The following is a 24,821-nucleotide window of genomic DNA, read 5'->3' on the forward strand; positions in this document are numbered from 1 at the left end:
CCCTGGTCCACCTCAAGCTGGGGAGAAGCCCCTAGTCTAACCACCTGGCTCAGTTGCTGCCCTCCACCCTGTACTTACCACATTCTGTTTTTTTATTCCAAACATGAGCTGGTCCCTGTTCTAAGTAATCTATATTCATTAATTCATTTAATCCTCACAACAACCTTATGAGGTAAGGATTGTCATTAGTCCTATCTAACAGATGAGGAAACTGAGGCACAGAGTGATTAAGTAACTTACTTAAGGTCTTGTAACTTATAAGTAGAGGGAGCCAGGATTTGAAAACACACCTTCTGGCTCCAGCTTAAAATGTTCGATTCATCCGTCTCTTCCACTGGAATTTGAGATGGAGTCTGTGCCAAATTCAAATGAGTATCTCCTGTGCCCACCACAATATCTGACATGGCAGGTAATCAATAATTCATTTATCAAACGAAAAAGAAAGGAAGAAAAAAAAAGCAGCATAGGAGAAAACAATTCCACAACGGTTTGGGTACGGACATTTACTAAGCATCAACACTGGGCGAGCGCCCGAGATGTGCGGGGGGAGTTCAAGAATAAGTTAACATCCACGCGCACTCAGAACTTTCAGTAATTAGTGTCATCAGTGCAGCGAATCCCGAGGGGACAAGGGCGTTTTCCCGGCTGCCTCTTTTCTCTCGCGCCGTTCCCTTCCGCAGGAATGCCTGCTCCACCTCTTCCTTCTCGGTCGCCATCCTCTCCGCGGATTCCGCCGTCCGGGGTTTCCTGGGCTCCGGCCGCCGGGAGAGCACCAATGCGTGGGAGCGTCCCGGCAGCAGCAGGCATGCGCATTGGGGGCGGCGCACTGCGCATGCGGGAAGATGGCGGGCCTGGCGTCCTGAGGGCCCTGGGTCACCCTGCTCCTCTCCCGCCTGTGTTGGAGCTCCCGGGGTCGTGGGGCAGTGGCGGGTTCGTCCGCGGGCCGGCCTGGCCAGGCGGCGCCTCTGAGCAGGCCACGGGCCCCGTTCGCGCTTGGCCCCTGGGAACCGGCGTGTTGGGGGCGGCGCCCGACCGGAGCGGGAGAAGGCGGGAGAGCGCGCAGGGTGCGAGGGCCGGGGCGGCCGGCTGGGCAGCATGAGTCAGCAGCGGCCGGCGCGGAAGCTGCCCAGCCTGCTCGTGGACCCGGCGGAGGAGACGGTGCGCCGCCGCTGCCGAGACCCCATCAACGTGGAGGGCCTGCTGGTAAGCCCCGGGGACGGCCCGAGTCCGGAGCGCCCGGGCCCTGGCGCGGCGCGGGGTGCGTCTGAGCCCGGCCGCCGCCTCTTCTCCGCGGGGCAGCCGCGCTGACGTCGTCCGCGTCGTGAGCTCCCCCTGCGCCGGGCCCCTGGCTGCTCCTCGGGCTCCCGGCTCCCGCGCTGCCCAGCCTGTGCTGTGAGCCCGACTGGCCGTTCGCTCGACTCTCGCCTCCTACTTTCCACACCTGTTCGCAAATGTGCTGTCAGCCTCCTTGGCTTTTCTCTCGGGGCTGCAGAGCCCTGCTGGAGAAAATTGCCCAGCTTTGCGTTAGAAGAGCGTGTGTTCCTACTTCCCCTGGCCCCTCAGTGTGTCTCTGCAAGCTATCGTGTCTTCTTCCCTGCGACCTCCTCTCCTATTCTCCTACTTGATTGCAGCCATTTAAAACCTTGTCCACACCTCGCGTTTCCCGCCCCACAGCTCCCGGTTCAGCAGATTGTCTTCAGTCCTGTCTGACAGAGAATATGGAAGGGAGAGTGGGCTCCCTTCTGCAAAAGGTTAATTTCTCCAATTCTTTTTTTTTGTTTGGAGGAAGATTGGCCCTGAGCTAACATCTGTTGCCAGTCTTCCTCCTTTTTTTTTTTTCCTTTTTTCTCCCCAAAGCTCCAGTAGATAGTTGCACATCATAGTTGTCCTTCTAGTTGCTCTGTATGGGATGCCGCCTCAGCACGGTTTGATGCGGGGTGAGTAGGTCCGCGCTCAGGATCCGAACCAGCGCACCCGGGGCCGCCAAAGCTGAGCGGCGAATCTAACCGCGACGGCACCGGGCCGGCCCGGTAATTTCCCCTATTCTTGCTCTAGACAGATGCAGTAGATTCTCCTTGGCTTGTAGGGCTCTTGATGAAGCCGTCATTTTCCATTTCTCCCCATATTTTCAACTTCTTTGCTGGTTTTTCCCCCATAGCTAGTAACTAAACTTTTACCGAAGTCAGTATGGCCAGTCTTCATGGGAACTCAGTGCTCAAAAATAGTTTGAGCCTTATCTAATTTAACTCCTCAGCTGCAGTCCTAAGAGATGATGATTGTTGTTTGACAGTTGCCAGAATAGACTTGGAGATCTTAAGTGGCTTGCCTGTGGTTAGATAGTATGCAGAAAAGCCTGGATTTAGTTAGTGTGGCTCCAAATGATAAATTCTTGACTACTTAAACTGCATCCTAAATCCATCCCCGTCTTAAAAGATCTCTCCCTTAGTTCCTGATGCCCTTCAGTCTACTGTATCTCTTCCTACTGTATCTCTATCTCCACCCCTTCACAGCCAACCTTTGAAAAAATTGTTTGCACTCACTGTGTCCACTTGCTCACCTCTCCTTATGACCATGACCCACTGCCAGGGGACCTCTGCCCTCAGCACAGCTGTAAGAGTGTTCTAACCAAGGTCCCCAGAACCTTGTCCATTCTAGCAGATGTTTCACTCCTTATCTCTGTAGTTTTGACATGATTGACTGCTCACTCTTTTTGGAAACCCTTGCCCTTGAATGGCTTCTCTGACACCACATACTCTTGATGCGCCGTCTACTGGTCTGGCCTCTCCTGTGCTCTTTTGCAAACTCTTTCCATTCCTTACCTGTTGATGTCATCCTGGGGTCTCTTCTAACCTCTACCCATTCTTCATGTGGGATGCCGTTCACCACTCTCATGACTTCTGTTACCCTTTACATATATTGGTGCCATCTGTATTGGTGTTGTTAATCTTTGAGAATTTGATAAAAGCTCTGAATTCTCACTATGGAAAAAACACTTAATTTTGTATTTAATATCAGAAGATACACACATCCCTTGAAGTCTTAGATATTCTTATCCACTGTGGTATGTTCAGTTACCATGTCATGATAATTCCCAAATCTGTAAATCCAGCTCAGAGCTTTCCAGCTGTCTGCCAGACATCTCTACTTAGATTTCAAACTCGTATATCCAAAATTGAGTTCGTTTTCGTTTTGCCTAAGCAAGCAACAACTTTGCTGTCACCTTTCTTAATAAATGGTACCACACCCACCATATTGCCCAAGCTAGTATCCTAAGCATCATCCTTGCCTTTTCCTTTTTTCAAACTGACCCCCTCCCGCTTCCCAATCGGATTAAAATTAATCACCAATACTTGCCACTTGTAAACATCATCTGTCTTTTGCGTTGTTGCAATGTCTTCCTAACCAGTTTTGCTGCTTCTGGCCTTGCCCCCAACTTTTCTGTATATTCTCCACATAGTAACTAACCATAATGGTCTTTTTAAAGCATATTTCTGATCATGTCATTTGGCTTAAAGAATCTATCATGGTTCCCAGTGCTCTCAGGATGGAGTAGAAACTTCTTAATATAATCCAGCCCCTGGGTTTATCTTTCCTGAACTGCTTATGGTTGCTGAATTTTCCATATTTCCCTATTCTTTTGTACCCCTACATATCCACACTCCCCCTATCAAAAGAGCCTTTTTTTTTTTTTTTTTTTTTTTTTAACACACTTTTTCCTGTTACCTCCCATGGTTCTTCAGGTCTAGATTTATGGGTCAGTGGTCTGGAGACTTCTGGCCTGTCAAGACTGGGTTAGGCACTCCTTTTGTGCTCCCAAAGCGCCCTGTGCTTACTTACTTGCTCTTTGCAATGTGTGGCTCTTAAGTCCCTGAGTGCAGTGACTCTGTTCATTTGATTTTTTAATCCACAGCACGTTTGGTGGCTCTCACAAAAAGATTTGGTAAATAGTTATTGAATGAATGAAGTAGGTGCTCTGTAAATGTTTGAGTGTATGAGTGTTTATTTTCCTTCCTGTAAAATGGTGATTTGACACCTATCTCAGTGTTTTTTAATTGGCTAATAACTGAAAGTTTTTAATAAACTGTGTATTGCTATGCAGAGATTAGTTATGTATCTGACTGAGTGATATTCTCTGGGTAAATGGCTTGAAAACTGTCTGGAATTTTGAGAAGGGAGAAAATAGTATTGGTTGGAGGTGGAACTTTGCATATTTAAAAATAAAATTTGAACGAGTGAGGAGAATGCATTCACCCTGGAGAAAGGTGTATTTCCAAAGAGCTCTTAAAGGGATATTACTCCCCCAAATAGGCAGTTGGTACAAAGAAGATTCTGTGTAGAAGAATTTTTAACCAATTTAGAGGCATTGCTTAAGATTTTAGTCCCTAGAACTCACCTTTTATTCTTTTCTTACTCCTTGAGAGCTCAAATTTAAAAGTATAAGTCTTCAGATGTGGCAGTTGGAGCAGTAGTAAGATAACTTGTAATGTGCTGACTTGCCCATCTGCTGCTGGTTCCTGGAAAGCCGTGTACACTGAGATCATCCTTGGTGATTTTCAGTTTGGAGGCCTCTGCCTTCTCCATTCATTTCCCAGCCAAGACACAAACAGTTCGAGGATTGGAAGGGAAAGTTTCTTAGGTAAGAAACTTTCCAGTTTCTGGTAGTCCAGGTAGTCCAGTCTTTTGAGGTTTGACTGCAGCTAGACTCTCCCTTGGCATCCCCTCGGGGAAATTATCTGAGAGTAACCTCTCAGTGAGACTGCCTTGAAGGAATAGGAACTTGGACAGTGCCCCCCACAGTGGTGGGTTGCCAGAACTAGAAGCAGCAGCATCTGTGCTGGCACCTGGGCAGGTTAGTTCCGTAGAAATTTGAGAGAGCATTCCTCTGAGGACTGCCATCATAAAGATGCTGAAAAGGTAAAAAATAAGTGTCCTGCATAGGAACCTCTTTGAAAAGGCACCTATTGGCCTAATCTGAGCCTCAGCAGATTTTGTACTCTTAGAATAAAGAATCCAGGCTCCTCAGGTGTAGTTCTTTAAGTACAGCTCCTCAAGTACAGTTACTCCAGATCTGTAGGCCTGCGAAAGTAAAAAGACGGGTTATCTGACCCCCACACACCCAGCTTACAGCATACACTAGTGGTGCAGACGTAAGATAACTGCACTAGACATTCCTGTTCATAAAGGAAGATGGGAGTCACTGAGGAGTACCTGGTCCAGTTCTGACATCCAGCCTGGTAAATGTTGGAAATTTCTTTATTAGGGCTCCGACCTGAGAATAATTCTCTACGCTCTCAGCTCTACCCTCTGGGCTCTTGGTTCCACCGTCTGAGTCTCTTTTTCGTGAAAGGTAATACCTAGTTGTCGCTGAGTAATTTTTTCAGCCTGCTGCCTGTCAGGAGAATTTTGGGTATCCAGTGGCCTCTTTTCAGGTTGAACTGTCTCTGTCCCTTTTAGTCCAAGCTGGCAGTGTTTTTGCTGGTATAATTCTCTCAAAAGCTGTGTGGACCTCTTGTGGTTCACTCAGTAGACAAGAGTCCTGCCCACAGATTTCTTCAAAATAAACCCTTCTCTACCTTGGGCTCCTGCTGATGGCTGAAACACAGTGCCCAGAAGCTTCCTAGAGGCCCTGTCATTAGATTGGGAGAATCCGTGAGGCTCATCCTTAATCTCTTTCTAGGGCTTTTGGTGTGACTGAATAGTACTCTGAGGTACCTTAACCAAAAGTTGTATGGTCACACCCTCACCTTCATCTCTAGATCGTGTTGATTGTGTTCTTGTGGCAGTGCTTTTGATTTGGTCTTTCTCAGAAGTCATTTCTTAATTTTTAGCTTCTAGAGAGGCTTAGAACTTTTAAAGCCATTAAGTCCTTTCCTCAGTTTCTCTTATGTTTTACTGTGAGCTGCAAGAGGAAACCAGGTGCCACCATCAACACGTGAGTGGAAATCTTCATTAGATCACCCAAGTCGTTAACACCTTCTACTTTCCACATAACCGCACTTGCCAGTGTTGCCGAGTGCTCTGTCTTAGCATGACGAAGATCCCCCTTCTTCCAGTTTCTAACACGTTCCTCCCTCCCTTTTGAACCCTCACTGGCAATGTCCTCAAAGTCCAGATTTCTACTGACAGTCTTTTTCAAGACTGCTTGGTCTTGGACAGACTTTTTGGTAATTATACTGTGGTTGTATAAGAGAATGTACTTGAGATACACACTAAATTATGTAGGGGTCTGCAGTTTACTTCAAATGATTCAGGAAAAAAATTGCATTTGTGTGTATAGAGAAAAACTGATCAATCAAATGTAGTAAAACATTAACATTTGGGGGATTTGAGTGAAGGGTATGTGGCAATTCTTAGTACTATTTCTGCACCTTTTGTGAAGGCTGAGATTATTTAAAGGGAACAAGAAAATGGGGGTCCGGCCTGGTGGCGTAGTGGTTAAGTTCGCGTGTTCCGCTTCCGCAGCTCAGGGTTCACCAGCTAGGATCCTGGGGGCAGACCTCCTCACTGCTCATCAAACCATGCTGAGGCGGCATCCCACATAGAAGAACTAGAAGGACCTACAAGTAGGATATACAACTATATACTGGGGCTTTGGGGAGAAAAAAGAAAAAAAAAAGAGGAAGATTGGCAACAGATGTTAGCTCAGGGCCAGTCTTCCTCAAAAAAAGGGGGGGGGTTTATCCCTGAAAGGAGCTCATATGATCAGTCTCCTGTTAGGAGGAGCCTCACTTGTTCCTCTTCCTGAGTGGGAGCCCCTCTCCATTCCATCTCCTGTCTCCGTTTCCTCCTCTATACAAGGGCCTCATCAGTGTCCCTCCAGGGGCAGGGTGCACTGCGGTCATCTGAGGGACCTAAATGACTCAGGCCAATGTTTTTTAATAGTTCAGGAACTTTTGTGTGAGGAAACATTTATTCTGATTTTAAAGCCACTAAAAGCTCCTAGCCTATCTGTGGAGTGCAGTTCACCAAAGTTAGAGTAGCTGGAAAGGTTTGCTGGGATTGGCAGGCGGAATCTATCCAGATGATAGATGTTGTGTTAAAAAACAGAAAATGAGGCTTCTTATTCTTTCAGTGATTCTTATTAATGGTGTACCAGAGAGGGAGTCTTTACCCTGTGTCCTTGTGTCTGTAAATACTTGTCGTTTTGTAGTTCTAAGTTATTTATCTTTTGAAGTCATCTGTGACAAGGTACTATTTCAGCCTCCATTCGTTAGTGTAACAAATATTAACCAGGTGCCTGAATGTGCCAGGCACTGTTCTGCTTCAAAAAGGAAAAGAAGAAGGGTAGTCTTCTGTGCTTGCTTACAAAATTTCTCATTTAATCTTTGCAATAGCTTGGAAAATGGGCAGTAAAGTTATATCACTACACTGTGTTACATAGTGGTCAGGATCTCCCAGCATCTAATTGGTCACATGATTGGTAGTCCTGAACCCAGTCTTAAGCCAGAACTATTTTGAATATAAAGGAGATGAATGTGTCATTGCTCTGGGCACTTTGGAAATCTCCAGAATTGTCAGACGTGTAGGATTTGTGCATATTGAGATGTCTGTCCCTGAGAGGCCATGATACTATTGCGATTTCTCCAAGGTAAAGCGAGAGTGTTTTCACATTCAAAGGCGAAAACAATGAATAGATGCTGTCGGAGTCTGTTTTCCCGCAGATCTCAATGTAGTCGATATGTAGTGCAACTGCATTTACAGCAAAGAGTGTGAGGAAAAGAAAGTCATACTTTCTCACGTTGTTATGCCTAATTGAGATATTATTCCTGTGCCAGCCTGTGAATGCAATGGTCTAGATGAGGAGACAAGAGGGAGGGGGCATGGAGTAGAAAAGGTGCCCTTCTGGAGTAGGTGGAGAGCAGACAGTGAGGCAGCCTATGTGGAAACCATTAAGTGGGACGGGCCCTACTACTCTAAATTAAGAGCAGAAGCCTTTTTGCAGCAAGGCACCTAAGAGCTCTGCTGTGTTAACCCTTTCTGCATGCATTCTCAGGACTGCACTAACGATAGTAAAATTTATTCTAACATTATAGTAATTAAAGCAGTATGCTACAGATACGTAAGTAAAAGATCATGGGTGGAATAGAAAACTCATAAACAGACCTTAGTATATATAGCAATTTAGAATATTTGTTTATGTATGTTTCAAATTAGTGTGATAAGGATAGATTTTATTAATTTAAGAATTTTGCTACAATAGTTAGACTGTCTCATACTGTATTAGCAGGAGGGTTAAATGTAAAAATAGCAATGACAGTTGTCATATTCGTCTGATGTTTGACTTGAGTAGGATTGCCCTTCAGTGCTTCGCTGTTAGATGCCGTGTTTGTAAGTCACTGTTGTCAGCACTGTTTAAGAGAGCTAGCCAGGCCTCGTTCCTGCCCCCAAGGCAGGCATTCCCAACTCTGGTTTTGCCACCCCAGCAGGTCTTCATTTTCCTTTAAATTCTAACAACTAAAGTAATTTTACAGCAGAATTCTATTTCAGTGGAATTATTCCACATCAAGTTGACTTGCTAATAGATGGTATCATCTTGTCATAGATGAACGGAAATCATTGTGCCAAGAATTTGTGACACAGAGATAAACAAAGAGCTTCTTAGCTTTCCCCTTGCCTTCAGGCTTCCCCATGCCACACTCTCTTTGCCGCATTGCTACCATCCTTATATTCCTAGATCAGGAGCTTGAGTATGTCATGTTCTTGTTTAGAAATCTGGTGGTTCTGCGCTGGTTATAACATGAAGTCCAAACTCCTTAGTGTGACTTTCATGTCCTCCAGGTTGAACACGGTGCTAGCCTGCCCTTCCAGCTTCAGTATCAAGTTAGTTTCACTCTGGCCACACAGATGGTTTCTCAAAAGGGGCCATGCAATTTATATTTTCATACCTTTGTTCATTTCATTTCCTGCACCAGGAATCCTATCTTTTCTCTCCCTCCCTCCCAAAGCTCCTACAGATTTAGGCAAAATCTGGCTTGTCCTTCAAGGCTCAGCTGGGGATCACCTTCCCTGTGAATCCGTCTGTGATTTCCCTCTCTGGGTACATCCATAGTACTCCTGTTGGATATACTCTGCAGCCAGTTTTGTACTTCATTCTAAGCATGTGGCTAATGTGGGTTTCTGTTTACACGGCTGTATCTAAAGGTTTGGGGAGTGCATGGCTGCCTGTGAAAGTTTGTGAGCAAATGTTTTGGAGCCACTTACACTTGAATAGCAAGAGGTGAGCATTTGTTAATTCAGACATATCTTATACCTCTTCTGAGCTTTCCAGAGTCAGGGTTGGTGCCTAATCATCTTTGTATTCCTTTTTATCCTCAGTACCTGATGTAGTCAATAAATTAATGTCTGTTCAGTAATAAATTCTCATATTCATATTTCCTCCCTCCCTCACCATTCCTTTCTCCCTCTGCCCCTTTCTCTCTTTATCTGCTTCTTCCATACTTGTGGAAGACCGTGCAGTTTTAGAAATTCAAATCTATGAACATTGTCAGATGTGATTACAGTTAAAGAGTAGATATAGTTTGGAAGAAGCTCTGCCTTTGTCACACCCAAATTATTACCCCAGGGTAAAAAAAAAAAAACCTTTATATTATCCAGTAAAATGCTGTTCATTTACATCGTTGTTTTTAAATTATTAAGTTAAATTTCTGTATCTTCTTTTTGCAGCCATCAAAAATAAGGATTAATTTAGAAGATAATGTGCAATATGTGTCCATGAGAAGTAAGTTGATTCCCGAATAGGTTTTAGGTTTTGTAGTTTGAACTTCATATGATTTAAATGATTTATTTTAAATGCATGTGAGTTGATGAAAAACTTAACATGTTTTATTTGTACACTGAAATGTAAAGCTTGGAATTTCAGCGAAAACTGAGGTTCTGGGCTGAATAATGTGCACAAATGCCAGTTTATTCTCTGCTGCTTTGGAAACATCATTTTTAAAATAGAACGGTCTGTGTTTGGGGATATTCCCACAGGGTTCTGTGAGAGCAGTACTTGTTCCTCTCAGCGGGACGGAAGGCGGTTTGGGACAAGCTGAGGGCAGCCTGCCCTCCTGGCTTCCTTTCACTCCCTTTGCTCTTCCCTCCCACCCCTGCTGTGGGTCAGTGTTCAGTCAGTCAAAGGAGATGGCATCTCAGTGCTCCACTTCCCTGTCCTTCTGGAAGTTGTTATGATAGATTGCCCCACCCTTAATTTGGTCCTAATCTCAGTGGATAGATAGTGCATAGATGCCCATGTATAAATCTTGCTGTCAACCCTTAATTGCTCGTTGGCCCCGGCCACAGTCTCACCCACAGCTGGTCCCCAAGTTTGGTCAGTTTTACCTTGGAAGTGTTTCCTTCGCCTGTCCCACCCACCGACTTACAGTGTTGTCTAATGTTTATTGAGCTCGTACAGTGCCTGGCCCCATGCTGAGCTCTTTGTGTGGATTAATCACAGCAACCCTTCACGATACAGGTATGGATGATGATTCGTATTTCATACACGAGTACACTGAGGCCCACAGAGGTGAAGGAACTTGCACAGTGAGGATTCCGCCCCACGCCTCTCTGACTTGAGGCCACAGTCTTAACCGCTGTGTGAGACTGCTGCTTCTCGGGGAGGTTCCCACTCCCCCAAACTAAAGTAGGGGGACAGCCTCCTATGTAGGTTGTTCACTTCCAGGCTCTTCCACACCCTACCGCTTTCCTTCTGCTGCCAGTGGGGTTTTTCTAATACAGAAATGGGTTATGATATCACTCAACCTAAAATTCTTCAGTGGTGCTCTATTACATCTAGAGAAAACCCTGACTCCTCATTTATTTGGTTTTACTTATTTGTGTTAAATTTAAAAGCCGTCTCATAACCTTAAAAGAAGGCAGTGGAGATGGATAGACAGACAAGGTCCTAGAAAGGTGTTCCTTGCTTCACTTTGCAGCCTCCTCTTCCAGCCCTTCTGCCCTCACCGATTGCTAAAGCTATACCAGCTGTGGATTCCCTAAATACACCGCGTTCTCAAATGCTGCTTTGTCTTTCGACGTGTGTCCTCTGCCTCACTGAAGCGCCTGGCTCTCCGTTAGAGTGGGAGAACACCTTCCTATTCGCCTTGCTGTATGCCGTTCCTATTCGAGGCCTTCCCCGCTTCCCACTCCAGTTACGGTTTTATTTCATCTCTCGTGTAACTTTGAATACCTCCCTTAGCTCTTATCTCAAATACTGTAGTAGAGCTCCTCACTAGACTCTGGAATGCCTTCAGTTTGAAGACCTTTTCAGTCACATTTATATCCCTTCAGCAACTGTCATGTTAGAGGTGTTCAATTATAAAATGTTCTTTATAAAATGACTAACATGGTAGGAATATACTTATCCTGAGCTTATAAGACCATGTCTTGTTAGTAATTTAGTATAAGTAAATGTATGCTTTTTAAAGTTAGAATTTCTCATTTGTAATCTTCCAAGGTTTATTGTAGAATTGTGACGTTCTACTTCCAATTAAAAAAAAAAATTTAATTCCTATTTAACCCTGTTTAATCTTAAGTATAGGAGTAGTCTCTACAGAGAAGACGTTTATGTTATAAAATATGTACTTTTGTTCTTGGAGTAACCACCAGTGGTTTTTAAACTGAATATGACATTGTAGAGGTTCTGGATAAGGGCATTTCTGATTGAAGATAGGATGAATATTTCTTTTTTTTTTTTATTTTATTTATTTATTTAGTGTGTGTGTGAGAGGAAGATCAGCCCTGAGCTAACATCCATGCCAATCCTCCTCTTTTTGCTGAGGAAGACTGGCCCTGAGCTAACATCTGTGCCCATCTTCCTCCACTTTATATGGGACGCCGCCACAGCATGGCCTGACAAGCAGTGTGTCGGTGCGCGCCCGGGATCCGAACCCCGGGCCGCCAGCAGCGAAGTGCACACACTTAACCACTACGCCACCGAGCCGGCCGCTGAATATTTCTTTTGAAGCTTACTAACTGTGGTATGCTGTGGAAATAAAGAAAAAGAGAAATTGTATACTCCACACCCGAAGGACAGCTAAGTTATTTGTACAGTTGTTTCCTCTGCACACCAAACTATAAGAACTTTTTTTTAAGTATCAAATTGGGAAAGATGAAAAAGAATGATAATACTCAGTTCTGGCAAGGCATCTGATGAGGCCCTCATACTCTGCATAAATGGATGGAATCCACAACCGGATAGCAGATTTAGCAGTACATATCAAAATTCCTTAGAAATACCCTTTTACTCGGCAATTCCACACCTTGGAACTTATCTATAGGAAACATTTAAAGATGCATACAAAAGTTTAGCTACAAGGAGATTCACTGAAGTATTGTGCAAGATCAGAAAGTTGGAGACAATCTGAATTTTCAGTATTGGGATAAGTTAGCAAATATTTCATGCAGTTAAATAAATTATGCAGCCATTAAGAATAATGTTGAAGTACATTTTTTTCCAGTTTTATTGAGAAATAATAGACAACATCACTGTAAGGTGTACAGTATGATTTACATATATGTTTGATTTATGTTACATACATATGTTATATACATGTTTGATTTACATATATCGTGAAATGATTACCACAATAGGTTTGGTTAACATACATCATCTCATATAAATACAATAAAAAGAAAAGAAAAAAAATTTCTACTTGAGATGAGAACTCTTAGGATCTGCTCTTAACAACTTTCCTATATGTCATACAGCAGTGTTAACTATAGTCATTGTGTTATACATTACATCCTTAGGAGAAATACATTTGTTGACAAGTCAGGATGTTCACAGTGTTGAGTTAAAAATAGCATGTTAAAAATAGTATGTTCCTATTTTGTTTTTAGAAACTATATGTATATATTGACACGTGTGTGTATGTGTGTGGAGGGGTTAGTGTGTATGAAAAACCAAAATCATCAGTGTAGGTGAGTGAATAAGGGAATTAAAGCGATTTTTTTACCCCTTCATTTGCTTATTTGTTAAGTTAATATAGGGTAGTGAATGTTTTTAAAAATAGATATGCCACTTTTCCTCAAGGTCTGTCATAATTGTCCTAATAGATGACTAATTTGAGCTCTTTCAAAAACTTCATCAGACAGGGTTACACTACATGTATAGAAACCTTGAAAAAAAAAAAAAAAAAGCCAAGTCTTTGCTTTTGCTTTATAAAGAATTTCTTAACTTGAAGACTAAAAGAGAAATTTAATTTTAAAAATCATTTCTAAGCCTGTTCCTGAGAGTGGTGTGGATACAAATGCAGACTCACCACGTTTGTCTGATAAAATGCAGTAAACTTCTAAAAATTCACATGTTCGGTGGAAATTGGTCGCATATTTCATATACTCCTCTAAGTCTAAAGCCCTTGTTTACCTGGGATAGGCTAATGAATTTTTATCCAGTTTGAGAAATCTGTTTCATAAAAATGAGCTATGATTTGGTCAGTGTGTAGAATTTGTTAATGTCTGTGCTTACTGATCAGAAGGAAATAAATGATTTTTTTTCATGAGTTGAGAAAAAAATGCTATTTAGAATTTTACAAATGTGTTTGTTTTGTTTCCCAGAAGCTCTAAAAGTGAAGAGACCTCGTTTTGATGTATCACTGGTTTATTTAACTCGAAAATTTATGGATCTTGTCAGATCTGCTCCTGGGGGTATTCTTGACTTAAACAAGGTTGCAACAAAACTGGGAGTACGGAAACGACGAGTGTACGACATCACCAACGTCTTAGACGGTATCGACCTGGTCGAGAAAAAGTCCAAGAACCATATTCGGTGGATGTGAGTTGGTTCCCAACTTTTTATGGCTTTTTTTTCCTTCTCATTAAGTGACAATACCATGCTTAAAATAAACTAGATATTAGTAGTGTTTTGAAAATATAAAACAAAGTAAGATGTGACTTCTTGTTAGAAAAGGATTTTATAAAGATTTTTACATTATCCCACAAGGTACATAGATATTTTTTTCTACTTAGGACTAAATAAGAGCCGTAGACATAGAATATCATTCCAACGTTATGGAAAAGTTAAATGGAATAATGATTAGTTTTAAGATTTCACTTTTCAAGATCATAAGAAGGGGACATCTGATTGTATAGGAGATTTTTTAAAAAGTATTTCCTCAGTTCCAATTGATTATTGATATGGGGGGAAATCAGGTAAGGGTGTAGAACAGTGGTTCTTGCATGGTCCTGTGGTAAACACTTAGAGGCCTCGAGCCCAGAGGTTGTAATTCAGTTTTTCTGGGAGAAGGCAGGAATCTACTTGCTTAACAAGGACCCCACGTGATTGTGATGCGGATAGGCTGTGATCACACTCTGAAACTGCCCTCACTGGGGAAAAAATCAGACTTACTGTCTAAAAGGCAATTGCTAAAGACTTAACACGTGATTAGGATTAGGATCCATGGAAGGAGGTTATGATGTAGATACAGGGGTGTGTGTGCATGCACATAAGAAGAAAGCTGTTATACTTACCATAGGTGTGTATTTTGGATCAGTGAGAAACAGTTCCAGCACGTGAGAATATGGAGACCTTTCAGGCAAATGAAAAATCTACCAACAAAGATCATAAAATGACTTTAAGTAATTAACTTAGTTATTAGAGAAAAGTAGTTCAGAGAGAAAAGTAGTTCAGAGAGGAGGTTGTTTCTTCAATAGTATGGAAGTGCAGATTGAATTATTATTATTATTTTTTTGAGGAAGATCAGCCCTGAGCTAACATCCATGCCAATCCTCCTCTTTTTGCTGAGGAATACCAGCCCTGAGCTAACATCTATTGCCAATCCTCCTCCTTTCTACCCTTTTTCTCCCCAAAGCCCCAGTAGATAGTTGTATGTCATAATTGCACATCCTTCTAGTTGCTGTATGTGGCATGCCGCCTCAGCATGGCCAGACCAGCAGTGCATCAGTGCGCACCCAGGATCTGAACCCAGGCCGCCAGTAGTGGAACGCGCACACTTAACTGCTAAGCCATAGGGCCGGCCCCTGAGTTATTATTTGAACATGTTTACTAAATAACTTGAAGCAACACTTTAGGGGTTAATATCCGATTGCATTCTGAATCACTAATTGGAATCAGGTTTGAAAACTAGCAAGCAAAAGATAAAGTGATAACAACCTTTTCCCTCTTTATTTTCCATAAAGAGTGAAGGAAAAAAATGAATATCGGTTGTTGCTCAGGTTATATCATATTGTGGTAGACAGTGATAACTAAAAAAAATGTATCTTTTGAGAAAAATTAATCATTATATTCAGATAGAACCAGATAGAATATGCACAGTAGAGAAAAATACACACTTAAGGAATTTAGCAGAGGAACTATCATTTAGCAAATTTTCTGTTTTTCATATGTAGAAACTAAGGGACTAAAAGATTATAACTTGTCAAAAGTTATGCTGTTAAATCGTAGAGCTGGGGCTTAAACTGGGTATTATTGACTCTTCAGCTCATTAAACTTCATTTAGCTTTTCCTCCTACTATTAATTTCTATAGAGTTATGATATATTTTTTAAAGCTCCTGTGTAAGGGACTAGAAATGGGGACAGAAACCAGTTAATGTGCAGGAAGAATAATGGGTATCTAGAATGATGGGAGGGCAGGAGTGAAGTTGAAGTACCTAGTTTTTATCTGTCGCTGTGGGAGACACCTTATGTAAACACTTGGAGAAAGTCCAGTAACCTAACTTGTGTGATTCTGTAATCTCCTAGATGCTTTTGATGATGGTCTTTTTCTTTAATACTTTTCTTTTAAAGAGGATCTGATCTTAGCAATTTTGGAGCAGTGCCCCAACAGAAGAAGCTACAGGAGGAACTTTCTGACTTATCAGCGATGGAAGATGCTCTGGATGAGTTAATTAAGGATTGTGCTCAGCAATTGTTCGAGTTAACAGATGACAAAGAAAATGAAAGATATCCTTTAACTCTGTACCTTTTTAAAAAATTTCTCCTTCCAAAGCAGGTTACTTTAAATAGTAGGATCAGCTTGGGGATTTAATTAATTTATTTAAGATACAAAATTAGACCCTTAGAAGTGAAAGGAAGTAAAGATTTATTAGTATAGGCTCAAACATACACAGATAACACATCATTGCCTTTAGCTGCTTGGTGTGACATTTGCTCAGATTAAATGCTGCACCATGACCTAAGTAGTGCAGGAAGGCACCAAAGTTAACATTTGCATTTACAATTAAAATAGTGGAGCATTCTTGTTTGTTTTTGTAGCCTGAATACTATAAAGATGGTAAAATGTTTGTTGGCTTTTTTGAAATTCGTGTTTTCCCTAATTTGTTAACTAAACTTTATTTCTGAAACAATGAATTGCTGTTGTAATGGTACTGAAACTGCCATTCTAGTCCACAAAGCCTAACAGAGCTGAATGTCAGTACTGCTCTTAAGCTCAGTGTCTGGGACCAGACGGGGGGACTTGTCTTTGGTACTTCTCCTGATGTTCTCCTGGGTCTTCTGGAGAGACCTGTTCCCCTTGCTGTACCTTTTTGAGGTGTCACTGGTTCTGAGCTGTTCCATGCTTAAAATTTACTTAAAGTCTATATCAGTCAAAACTGCTACCTATTTCCATAGTACAGTTGTTAGAAAAAAAGTAAATGCTGACATTACTACATTCAATCACAATGTCTGCGGAGTAAAAAAGAAAGCTGGGGCAACCCAATAAATCACATAATTGGTAAAATTTCAGGTAATAGTAAAACAAGATGAAAAAAATTCAGGTAGTGAGTTGGAAAATAATTTTGGAGAAGGCAATCCCATGAGTATGTGATAGTCCTGAACTTATTCTCTAAGGTGCTTCTACTTTTTATAGATTTTTTTCTACCTTGCATTTTAGGAGGTTCTCACCAAAACTCTGAATATTTTTTCCCAAAGGTTCTCATAGTAAGATCTAGCAATGAATAGAGAGTGGAGGTGGGGGAGGGGAGATTTGAATACCTTCATGAGTTGTGTTTGTGTTACGAATGCACAGTTTATTAATATTTTTCTCCAGAAATTGTCATCATAATCACAATGGTACAATTTAAAGCAACTCTTTAAGTTGAATTATAAATATTATAAAACACTAAAATCTTAAGAATTGTTCGTGAAATACTAAGAATTATATAAGAAATTCTTTTTTACAGACTGCTTTCCTTAATTGTGAGTTTATATCCCATAAAAATTTAAAGATATTCAAGCCTGACACTTGCATTCATGTATCATAAGAGATAAATTATTTCCAAATAAGTAGCATGCTGCTTAGAGATCCTTGACTGATTTTCACACTAGCATATGTGACATATCAAGATATTCATAGCATCCAAGCCTTCCATGAACAAATTGTTATTGCGGTTAAAGCTCCAGCAGAAACCAGATTGGATGTTCCAGCTCCCAGAGAAGTAGGTAGCCCTGCATTTTTAAGAAGATTTAAAGAGGAAGGTGGGCCAACTGCTTACGCTGTAGTTTATTGCAGTCACAGCAACTTTATGAGCATTCCTTGCATGTTAGCTGCATACCTGGTACTGCTCAGGTACTGTATGCACTTGAACTTGTTTTGATAACACAGTGAATGAAGTAGTCATGATTATTATCCTCTCAAGATAAAGGAACCTGAAGCACAGAGAGATTAACTAACTTTCTCACGGTCACACAGTAAGTGACAGAACCAGAATTCAAGCCCAGATAGTTTGGCTTCCGAGTTTGTTCTAAACCGTGGTACTATAATGCCTTGTAGAGGAATGACCAAGAAGTGGCCTCAGTTTTAAAGTTCCAGAGGGCAGACCTGTGTCAGCCAAGGCTCTAGGCTGACTAACCAAACTCATAAAAGACTGATGAATAAGCTACAACACTAAGTTATACATTTAACATGAAAAGTAAAATTGCTGTGTAAGTGAAAATATTATCAGCTGCCATCTGCTTACCACAGTCTTTCCCTTACAGGGAAGTTTGTGTTAAAAGATAATTGTCGTCAGAAGGTTGCTTGGTAAGGATGAAATCAGAACCAAGAAAAGTGGCTGTTCTTGGGACAGAGCATCAATTCTGACAGCCTGATAGACCCATCAGTGCCCGTGGGGATGTCCTCACCGCTGCTAGAGGGATTTACCTCCCTCGTAATGCAGAGTACTCTCACCACCCGCCTTTCCTTTTATCTCCAGCAGACCCCCGTCCCAGGGAGAGCCCATGTTTCACTTCACAGTGTACTATCAGTCGATTAAGGAACAGCTTTCTTTTACTCCGGTCACAATCAAATTGTGGCGTCTTGGTGATGTTTCCTAGTTTTATATGGATTTAGATATATCCAGGTCTCCTAAGTAACATTTATATTTAATATGAGTCATTTCACAGATGTTGGAACTCTTTTTTTAAAAAATAATTAACTAATCTTTCAGACTTCCTTTCTTTGGGACATGATAGTCCATTCTGCAGTGACTGGTAGGTTTTTGGTTTTTTTCCCTATGCTATGAGCTGCTTTAGACTGTAATTGCTAAATCTTGCTGATCCTTTTGATCATGCTCGTCACATCTCTCAGAGTCCCATTTAAAAGCTGATGCACATGGGCCCTCTGGGCAGTCGTTCCCAGCGATAGGGAAGTTAAGTGGGAGCACTGGAGAGAGCTCGCTGTGTTCAGCGGAGTCAGACTCCACAGATATCCGGGTGGATAGTGCTGGGTGGATGGACTGGCCTTCGGGTCATATCCGGCCTGCTGATTTTTTTGTAAATAATTTTATTGGGACACAGCCACGTGCCCATTTGTTTAGATATTGTCTCTGGCTGTTTTTGCTCTCTAATGCCAGAGTTGTGTAGTTATGAAGGGATGGTATGGCCCACAGAGCCAAAAATATTTACCACCTCACCCTTTAAAGAAGATGTTTGCCAGCCCCCGATTTCATGAAATATGAAGTCCTCAGCTGGCTGCCAGTTCTGAGCGACGTATGAGTTTCTTTTATTGTTTAGAACTGTCTGTTGACTTGTACGAGGTGTACCATTCAAACCAGACCTGACCTGGCAGTCTAGAAGCTGAGCATAGATGTTCTCCAGCCTACCCGTCTGGTACCAGGAAGCTCTAGGAGGGATGACACATGCAGTTTTGAGACCCTCTGATACGCTGCATCTCCCTGAACTCCTCTGTCAGGAGATCACAGTGAGCTGGGAGCAGGAGGGGAGTGGTGATGTCTGCAAAGCTTAGCCCAGGCCTTGACTGCATGAAAGGGAAGGAAATAGATGTAATGTTTCAGTTGAGCCCACTCCCAGTCAAAACAACAGAGGACTCATTTATAACTGGAACTGTTCCCTAAGAATTTAGCATAATTCTCAGTAGAAGCCCCCAGTTTCCTGAAATCTTTTGGATTTTAATATTTTAAATTACGTGAGCTATATTTCATCTTCATTTCATCCTCTTTTTTTTTTTCAAGTGGATGAAAGAGTGGTCCCTTCAGTTAGTGCAGTACCTCTTCAGTGGTCTGGAACTCCAAACACACCCTCATCATTTGAGACGACAGGGTGTTTTAGATTTTTTGTTATCAAAACACCAATTTGATTCAAGTACAGATTCCTTGAAGGGGTCAACTCCTTGAGTAGAGAAGGGTGGGCTGTTGAGTCCTGAAGTGTTCACTTTATGGCTCTGAAACCATTACTGTGTGGTCTGGTTGCTGTTGGCCACTGCTTAATGTGACTAAGTCAAGTACGATTTTCTCAAATGTATGATAGGAAACTACCTGAATTTAAATTTTCAGAAATTTGCGTTGACTCTTCTATAGTCTAGTAAGTGGGGGAAAAAAAATGAATGAATTCTCTCATTTGTCTTGTTTTGTGTGTGTTTTGCTAGGACTCTATCACAGTCCACATACGGAGCACCAAAGGACCTATTGATGTTTACCTATGTGAAGTGGAACAGAATCACTCAAGTAGTAAGACGTCTGAAGGTGTAGGGACCTCTTCCTCTAAGGGCAAACATCCAGAACGCCCTGATAAAGGTAAACATACCAATTTTGTGATTCTCAAAATTTAAGATTCTAGTGATTTTTCTTTTTTTCTTTTTTTTGTGAGGAAGATCAGCCCTGAGCTAACATCCATGCTAATTCTCCTCTTTTTGCTGAGGAAGACCGGCTCTGAGCTAACATCTATTGCCAATCCTCCTCCTTTATTTTTCCCCCCAAAGCCCCAGTAGACAGTTGTATGTCATAGTTGCACATCCTTCTAGTTGCTGTATGTGGGACGTGGCCTCAGCGTGGCCAGAGAAGCGATGCGTCAGTGCGCGCCCGGGATCCAAACCCAGGCTGCCAGTAGTGGAGCTCGCGCACTTAACTGCTAAGCCACGGGGCCGGCCCTCTAGTGATTTTAAATATATAGTTTTATAAATGCACATTATGGCCTTACAGATATGTTTACTCTTCCTAGCCACAATAACATGAGTTTAAAAATTACAAGGTAATTCTTACTATAATTGAGGCTATTTCTAACAATTGTATGGTTAAATTCCATGTAGTTTTGATACCAGAGAAAACTTGGTTGTCGTTGGTCCCATGGTGGTGCCACCTGCCTTCTCTGACAGGTGCTTTCAGGTACATGTTTGAGTTCCAGTTTGTTCTCGTGAGACTGAAAACATTAGCCTTATGCCATTAACGTAAGAATATTGTTCTTGACCAGGGATCTTCCAGTTTTTTTTTTAAGCACTTGAATTGTGTGTTCTGTTACCTGTCTGCCCTTCAATCCCTCACTTAGGAGAATTTCTCTCATGTTTGTTATTTTTCAGAAGAAAATCCTCCACCACAAAGCGAAGAGTTGCTTGAAGTAAGCAACTGACAGCATTGGAGACTTCGTGTGTTGAGTTTTCTTTGGAACATCGTATGTGGGTGAATTATGCATCAGATTTGATTCCCAGCAATAATCATCATGAAGTTTTCCCTTCTCAGTTAGTAGCAGCGTTATGGCCCGCTGTATGTTTGAGTAGTTCGCCACTTAGATTACTGGGTAATTATGGTTTCCGCTTTCAGAAACAACTCTTTTTATAATTATTCACTGCTTTTGTCAGTGAAATAGACCTCTTGCCTACTGAAATAACTTCATCACAAAGAGTATCACTGAAACAGGTGGTCAGGCCTGAAATGGACAGTTCTTCGTGGACTCTGCCCTTTCCTCAAGGATCATGTGTCATCATCACAGAAGAAGTTGCCTTACACGGGTTCACGTCTGCAGTTAGCTGTTGTACACTGGATGGGTGCTCACACCCATCTAAATGTGATGTCTTTGTATATATTTGTATAATGTTTAGATTACTTATGAAATATGTCTGAGTGAAACTTTTCACCCTTGTACAGCCAAAAGAGTGTATATATGGAAAGTAACAGACAAATTCTCTAATTTCTGTGGTATCTATAACTTATTAGAATCCTCTGAATGAGGGTTAGAGGAGAGTTTTTTCCTAACTTCTACATGTAGAAGTATCATAAATGTGCTATACATTTAAAGTTCATGGATTTAATTATAGTCTTTCAATATGGTTCCCAGTGCTAAAATTGGATTTCAAGCTCCCTGCAGAGTCATTGTGTCCCGGCAGACTAGTGGCATGCCCCAAGGCTCTAGGGGCAAGTATAGAAATGCCATCAGGTAATGGCTTAATTCATTGCAAGGCATGAATTGAATCATGGTGAAAATTGGAAACTATTTTAACCTTTTTGCAAGCAGACTTTGTAATATGTTTCTGTATGTAGCCTTGCTCCTTAATCAGAAGGGTTTACTTATGATGAGTTAGTTGTACCCTGCCCTCTCTCCAGCTCTAATCCCACATTTCCAAGTACCTGGCTGTTTCTACCTCATTGGGTAAGTCGTTTACCACTCTGTGCCTCCGTTGACTCAGTAGTTTACCATTAGACTGTGAGCTCCTTGAGGGACTTTGTCTTAATCATTGTTATACCCACCGCTTGCCTGGCACATAAAAAGTGCTCGATAAATGTTTGAACCAATCAGTGACTGAAGGAGTGAATTGTGAAATTAGACCAATAATACTTGGCTTGCGAGCATCATTCAAATTTATACTTTAAACCTCTTGCTTTCAAAGAAAGACTGGAAGCAACTTGAAATTAAGACCATGTATAAAAAGATTTAACATAGGAATCAAAAATCAAAACAGTGAAAAATAACACTGAGTGTTTAGGATTCACATACCTCTGAGCTCCAGCAGCTTTTGCTAGTCCTGTCCCTCTGCTGAACACCAGACCCCTTCCTCCTACAGTCCCTGCTGGCTGCTTTCTGTAGGCTTGGGACTGCTCTCCGTGCTCCTCGTGTTGGACATGCTGCATGAACGTGCAAGTTTAGGCAGGAGTTGTGTATGTGTAGCTCCGGTGCTCAGTGGAGAGATCTGAGCTCTGCATAATAGATTTGGCAGATGTCAGTTTATATGTGGTAGCTAAAACCATCAGAGTGGATGAGGTCATCTAATGAGAGGATATAGCAGGAGCAGAGGAGAGGCCCATGAACATCTATATATATTTAAGGGGAAATAGAGAAGAAAAAGCCTTCCCTGAGAAGGAATAATGAGAAGAGGGGAAAAAAACAACTAAAGAAGATAGTGCCCCAAAACCAACCACGGAAGCATGGCATCGCAAAGGTGAGGGCGTCGGTGCTGAGAGCAGTTCCTTACTTGTGAAATGTGATCAGTGTTCTACTTTACAAACTCTTCTGAGGGTAAAATGAGATCATGTAAGTGAAAGTCCTTTGTGAACTGTAGATGTGTTGTATAAATGAATGTTTCTCTCTCATCACTCCATTTTCTGGTGTTTGGTCTCTTCTTTTTACAGCTGCTAAAGCAAGCGTCCTGGGAACTAGCTTCCAGGCTCCCCCTCCCACTGCATCCTGAACATACGCTACTAATTACTTTCACGTCACTTAACCCCTTTCAGAAACCTTGAGAGTTTCTGTATTTCCTTCAGGCTGAAGTCCAGACTCTCTACTGTATGAGGCCCTAGGCTGGCCCCAACCCAGCTTTCCAGTCTTGTTACTTGCCTTGTAGGCCCTCGACCCAAACCAAATCGGTCTAGTTACTGTGCTTGAAACACACATTACACTTTCCCGCCTCTATGCCTTTGCTCTCATCCTGCCTGGAATTTTGTTCTCTGTTTTCAAAACTACATGCCCCTTCTGGACCTGGCTTAAACTCCTCCTTCCACTTGACTGCCATTGTGCCTAGTCATACGGAGCACTTGATAGCCGTCGTTTATTTTCTTAAATTGCTGTTAGATTTTCCCAACTGGCATTACATGCTCTCAGCATGCAGGGACCATATCTCACATGTTTGTGTTTCCCATATTTATGTAGCGTTCAATACATTTTTGCTGGTTGATAAGTGACCTTGACTACATTCACCCCAGTTCCCAAGAATTTAAAAGCAAAAACCTTGACTTTTCAAAAACAAATCAACAAACAAACTGGATTTGCACTGGAAAAAAAATGACTACTCTGTACGATTGTGCATTTTGTTAAAAGTTACAGCACATCTGCCTAATTGCCCCTCACCTCAGCAAAAGATGGGCACCTTTGCTCTATGAGTGCATTGTCGTCCAGAGGGAAGCTTTCAACTCGAGACAGGACCCCTTTGTCCCTCACTTTTGACCCGTTTTGGTGCCAGGGACGCATGTTTTGACTGGTGTCTGGTTGGATGCCCGACGTTACACAAGTGAATGATGGTGTCACTGGAGGCTTGAGGGGCTGAGGACAGAACCAGCATTGCTCTTGTGTACATGAGGGTTAGAGAAGTTGTGTCTCAAAATCTCAGGAGTCTGCCACTTGATTATCTACCAAAATTAAAAATGAAAATCAGAATAGAACCACCTAGGTCATTAAAAGCAGTTCATCTGCTAAAGTGGCTCTAATTCTACCAGCGGTTGGCTTACCCCCATCCCACGAGCTGCCCGGCCATGCCAGGTGTCAGTGCTGAGGATTAAGGCAGTGCCTTCGGCTGGCTGGCACTTGCTCTGACAGTTCTGACCACTGAGGACAGACCTGGAGGCTTGTTGGTCTTAGGCTCATTGTCAGGTGCAGTCAGGTGGGGAGGGGGCGAGGTTGGGGCTTTTAGCCTTCAGGGGACAGGAGGTGGGGGCTCAGAGGAGGAAGAGGAGATCTGCTGAGAGAAGATGGAGAAAGGAGTGAAAATTAAGAAGGAATGAAGACTTCAGGAGAACTCAGCTAGCATTAGGTTGGAACTTGGATCACAGTAATGCTCTCAGCCTCTCCTACCCCCTCAATCACCTCTTCAGAAGAAAAGAGGTGGTTTCCCTGATACTGAGCTGGGAAAAAGGAACTGAGCGTTAAAGGCTCTGCCCCTTTTGGGTTTCCTCTCTTTGGGCCCCGCTTTCCTGCCTGTGGAAGTAGGCATTTTGATCTGCCCAAGGTGGGGCCCTGCAGTTGTTCACTTACGCCAGTGGTTCTCCACTGGGGGACATTCGGCAATGTCTGGAGACGTTTTTGTTTGTCACGACTGGAAGTGCTACTGGCATCTAGTGGGTGGAGGCCAGGGATGCTGGAAACATCCTGCGGTGCATGGGACAGCCCCACCCAACGGAATTATCGGGTCCAAATGTCGTTAGTGTCGAGGTTGAGGAACCCAAGTTATGTCAGTAACAGGCACATAATCTGTCCGGTTCAGGGGTGAAGTGTTAACAAGTCCCTTTGTCCACCAGTCTAAAGCCATGCCTCCAATCAGCTTTATTAATAGTAGTAGAGAGATTTTGACCCCTGTCAAACTTCTATGTCTATCAGGAATTCTGAACATGGAAGGGGAAAAGAGATGTTACTTACTGGGAAGAGAAGCAATAACAGACTTTACCTTGGGGCACTGTATTAGTAAGGATTAAATTCAGCTGCAAGTAA

General features: G+C 42.4%; 1 protein-coding gene across 8 annotated transcripts; it reads left to right on the forward strand.

The window, feature by feature from the left end:
- The first annotated feature begins 846 nt into the window (after nucleotides 1–846).
- E2F6 (E2F transcription factor 6) lies at nucleotides 847–22,722 on the forward strand. Of its 8 annotated transcripts, none has more exons than XM_087437141.1 (8): nucleotides 847–1,203; nucleotides 9,664–9,718; nucleotides 10,385–10,453; nucleotides 13,537–13,753; nucleotides 15,726–15,881; nucleotides 17,242–17,356; nucleotides 19,783–19,930; nucleotides 20,710–22,722. In XM_087437141.1, exons 1-8 carry the CDS (start codon nucleotides 1,096–1,098, stop codon nucleotides 20,757–20,759), a joined length of 918 nt encoding a protein of 305 aa, XP_087293267.1. In that variant the 5' UTR covers nucleotides 847–1,095; the 3' UTR covers nucleotides 20,760–22,722. The 8 variants fall into 8 exon arrangements, with proteins under 8 accessions (XP_087293267.1, XP_087293268.1, XP_087293269.1 ...); XM_087437142.1 differs by having other exon boundaries at nucleotides 13,540–13,753; XM_087437145.1 differs by lacking the exon at nucleotides 10,385–10,453 and adding an exon at nucleotides 10,914–11,128 and having other exon boundaries at nucleotides 1,173–1,203.
- Nucleotides 22,723–24,821: the final 2,099 nt, after the last annotated feature.

The sequence above is a fragment of the Ceratotherium simum genome, chromosome 11, assembly GCF_057802395.1.
Source record: "Ceratotherium simum simum isolate JZ-2026a chromosome 11, ASM5780239v1, whole genome shotgun sequence".
In the NCBI taxonomy this organism is placed as follows: Eukaryota; Metazoa; Chordata; class Mammalia; order Perissodactyla; family Rhinocerotidae; genus Ceratotherium; species Ceratotherium simum.

Bases quoted from the DNA above. Each gene is read 5' to 3' on its own strand.
- E2F6 (XM_087437141.1), top strand. From the start codon at position 1,096: ATGAGTCAGCAGCGGCCGGCGCGGAAGCTGCCCAGCCTGCTCGTGGAC. The intron at 10,454-13,536 runs GTATGGATGATG...TTTGTTTCCCAG, and splicing joins AGCAACCCTTCACGATACAG to AAGCTCTAAAAGTGAAGAGA. The intron at 15,882-17,241 runs ATATCCTTTAAC...ACTGATTTTCAC, and splicing joins GATGACAAAGAAAATGAAAG to ACTAGCATATGTGACATATC.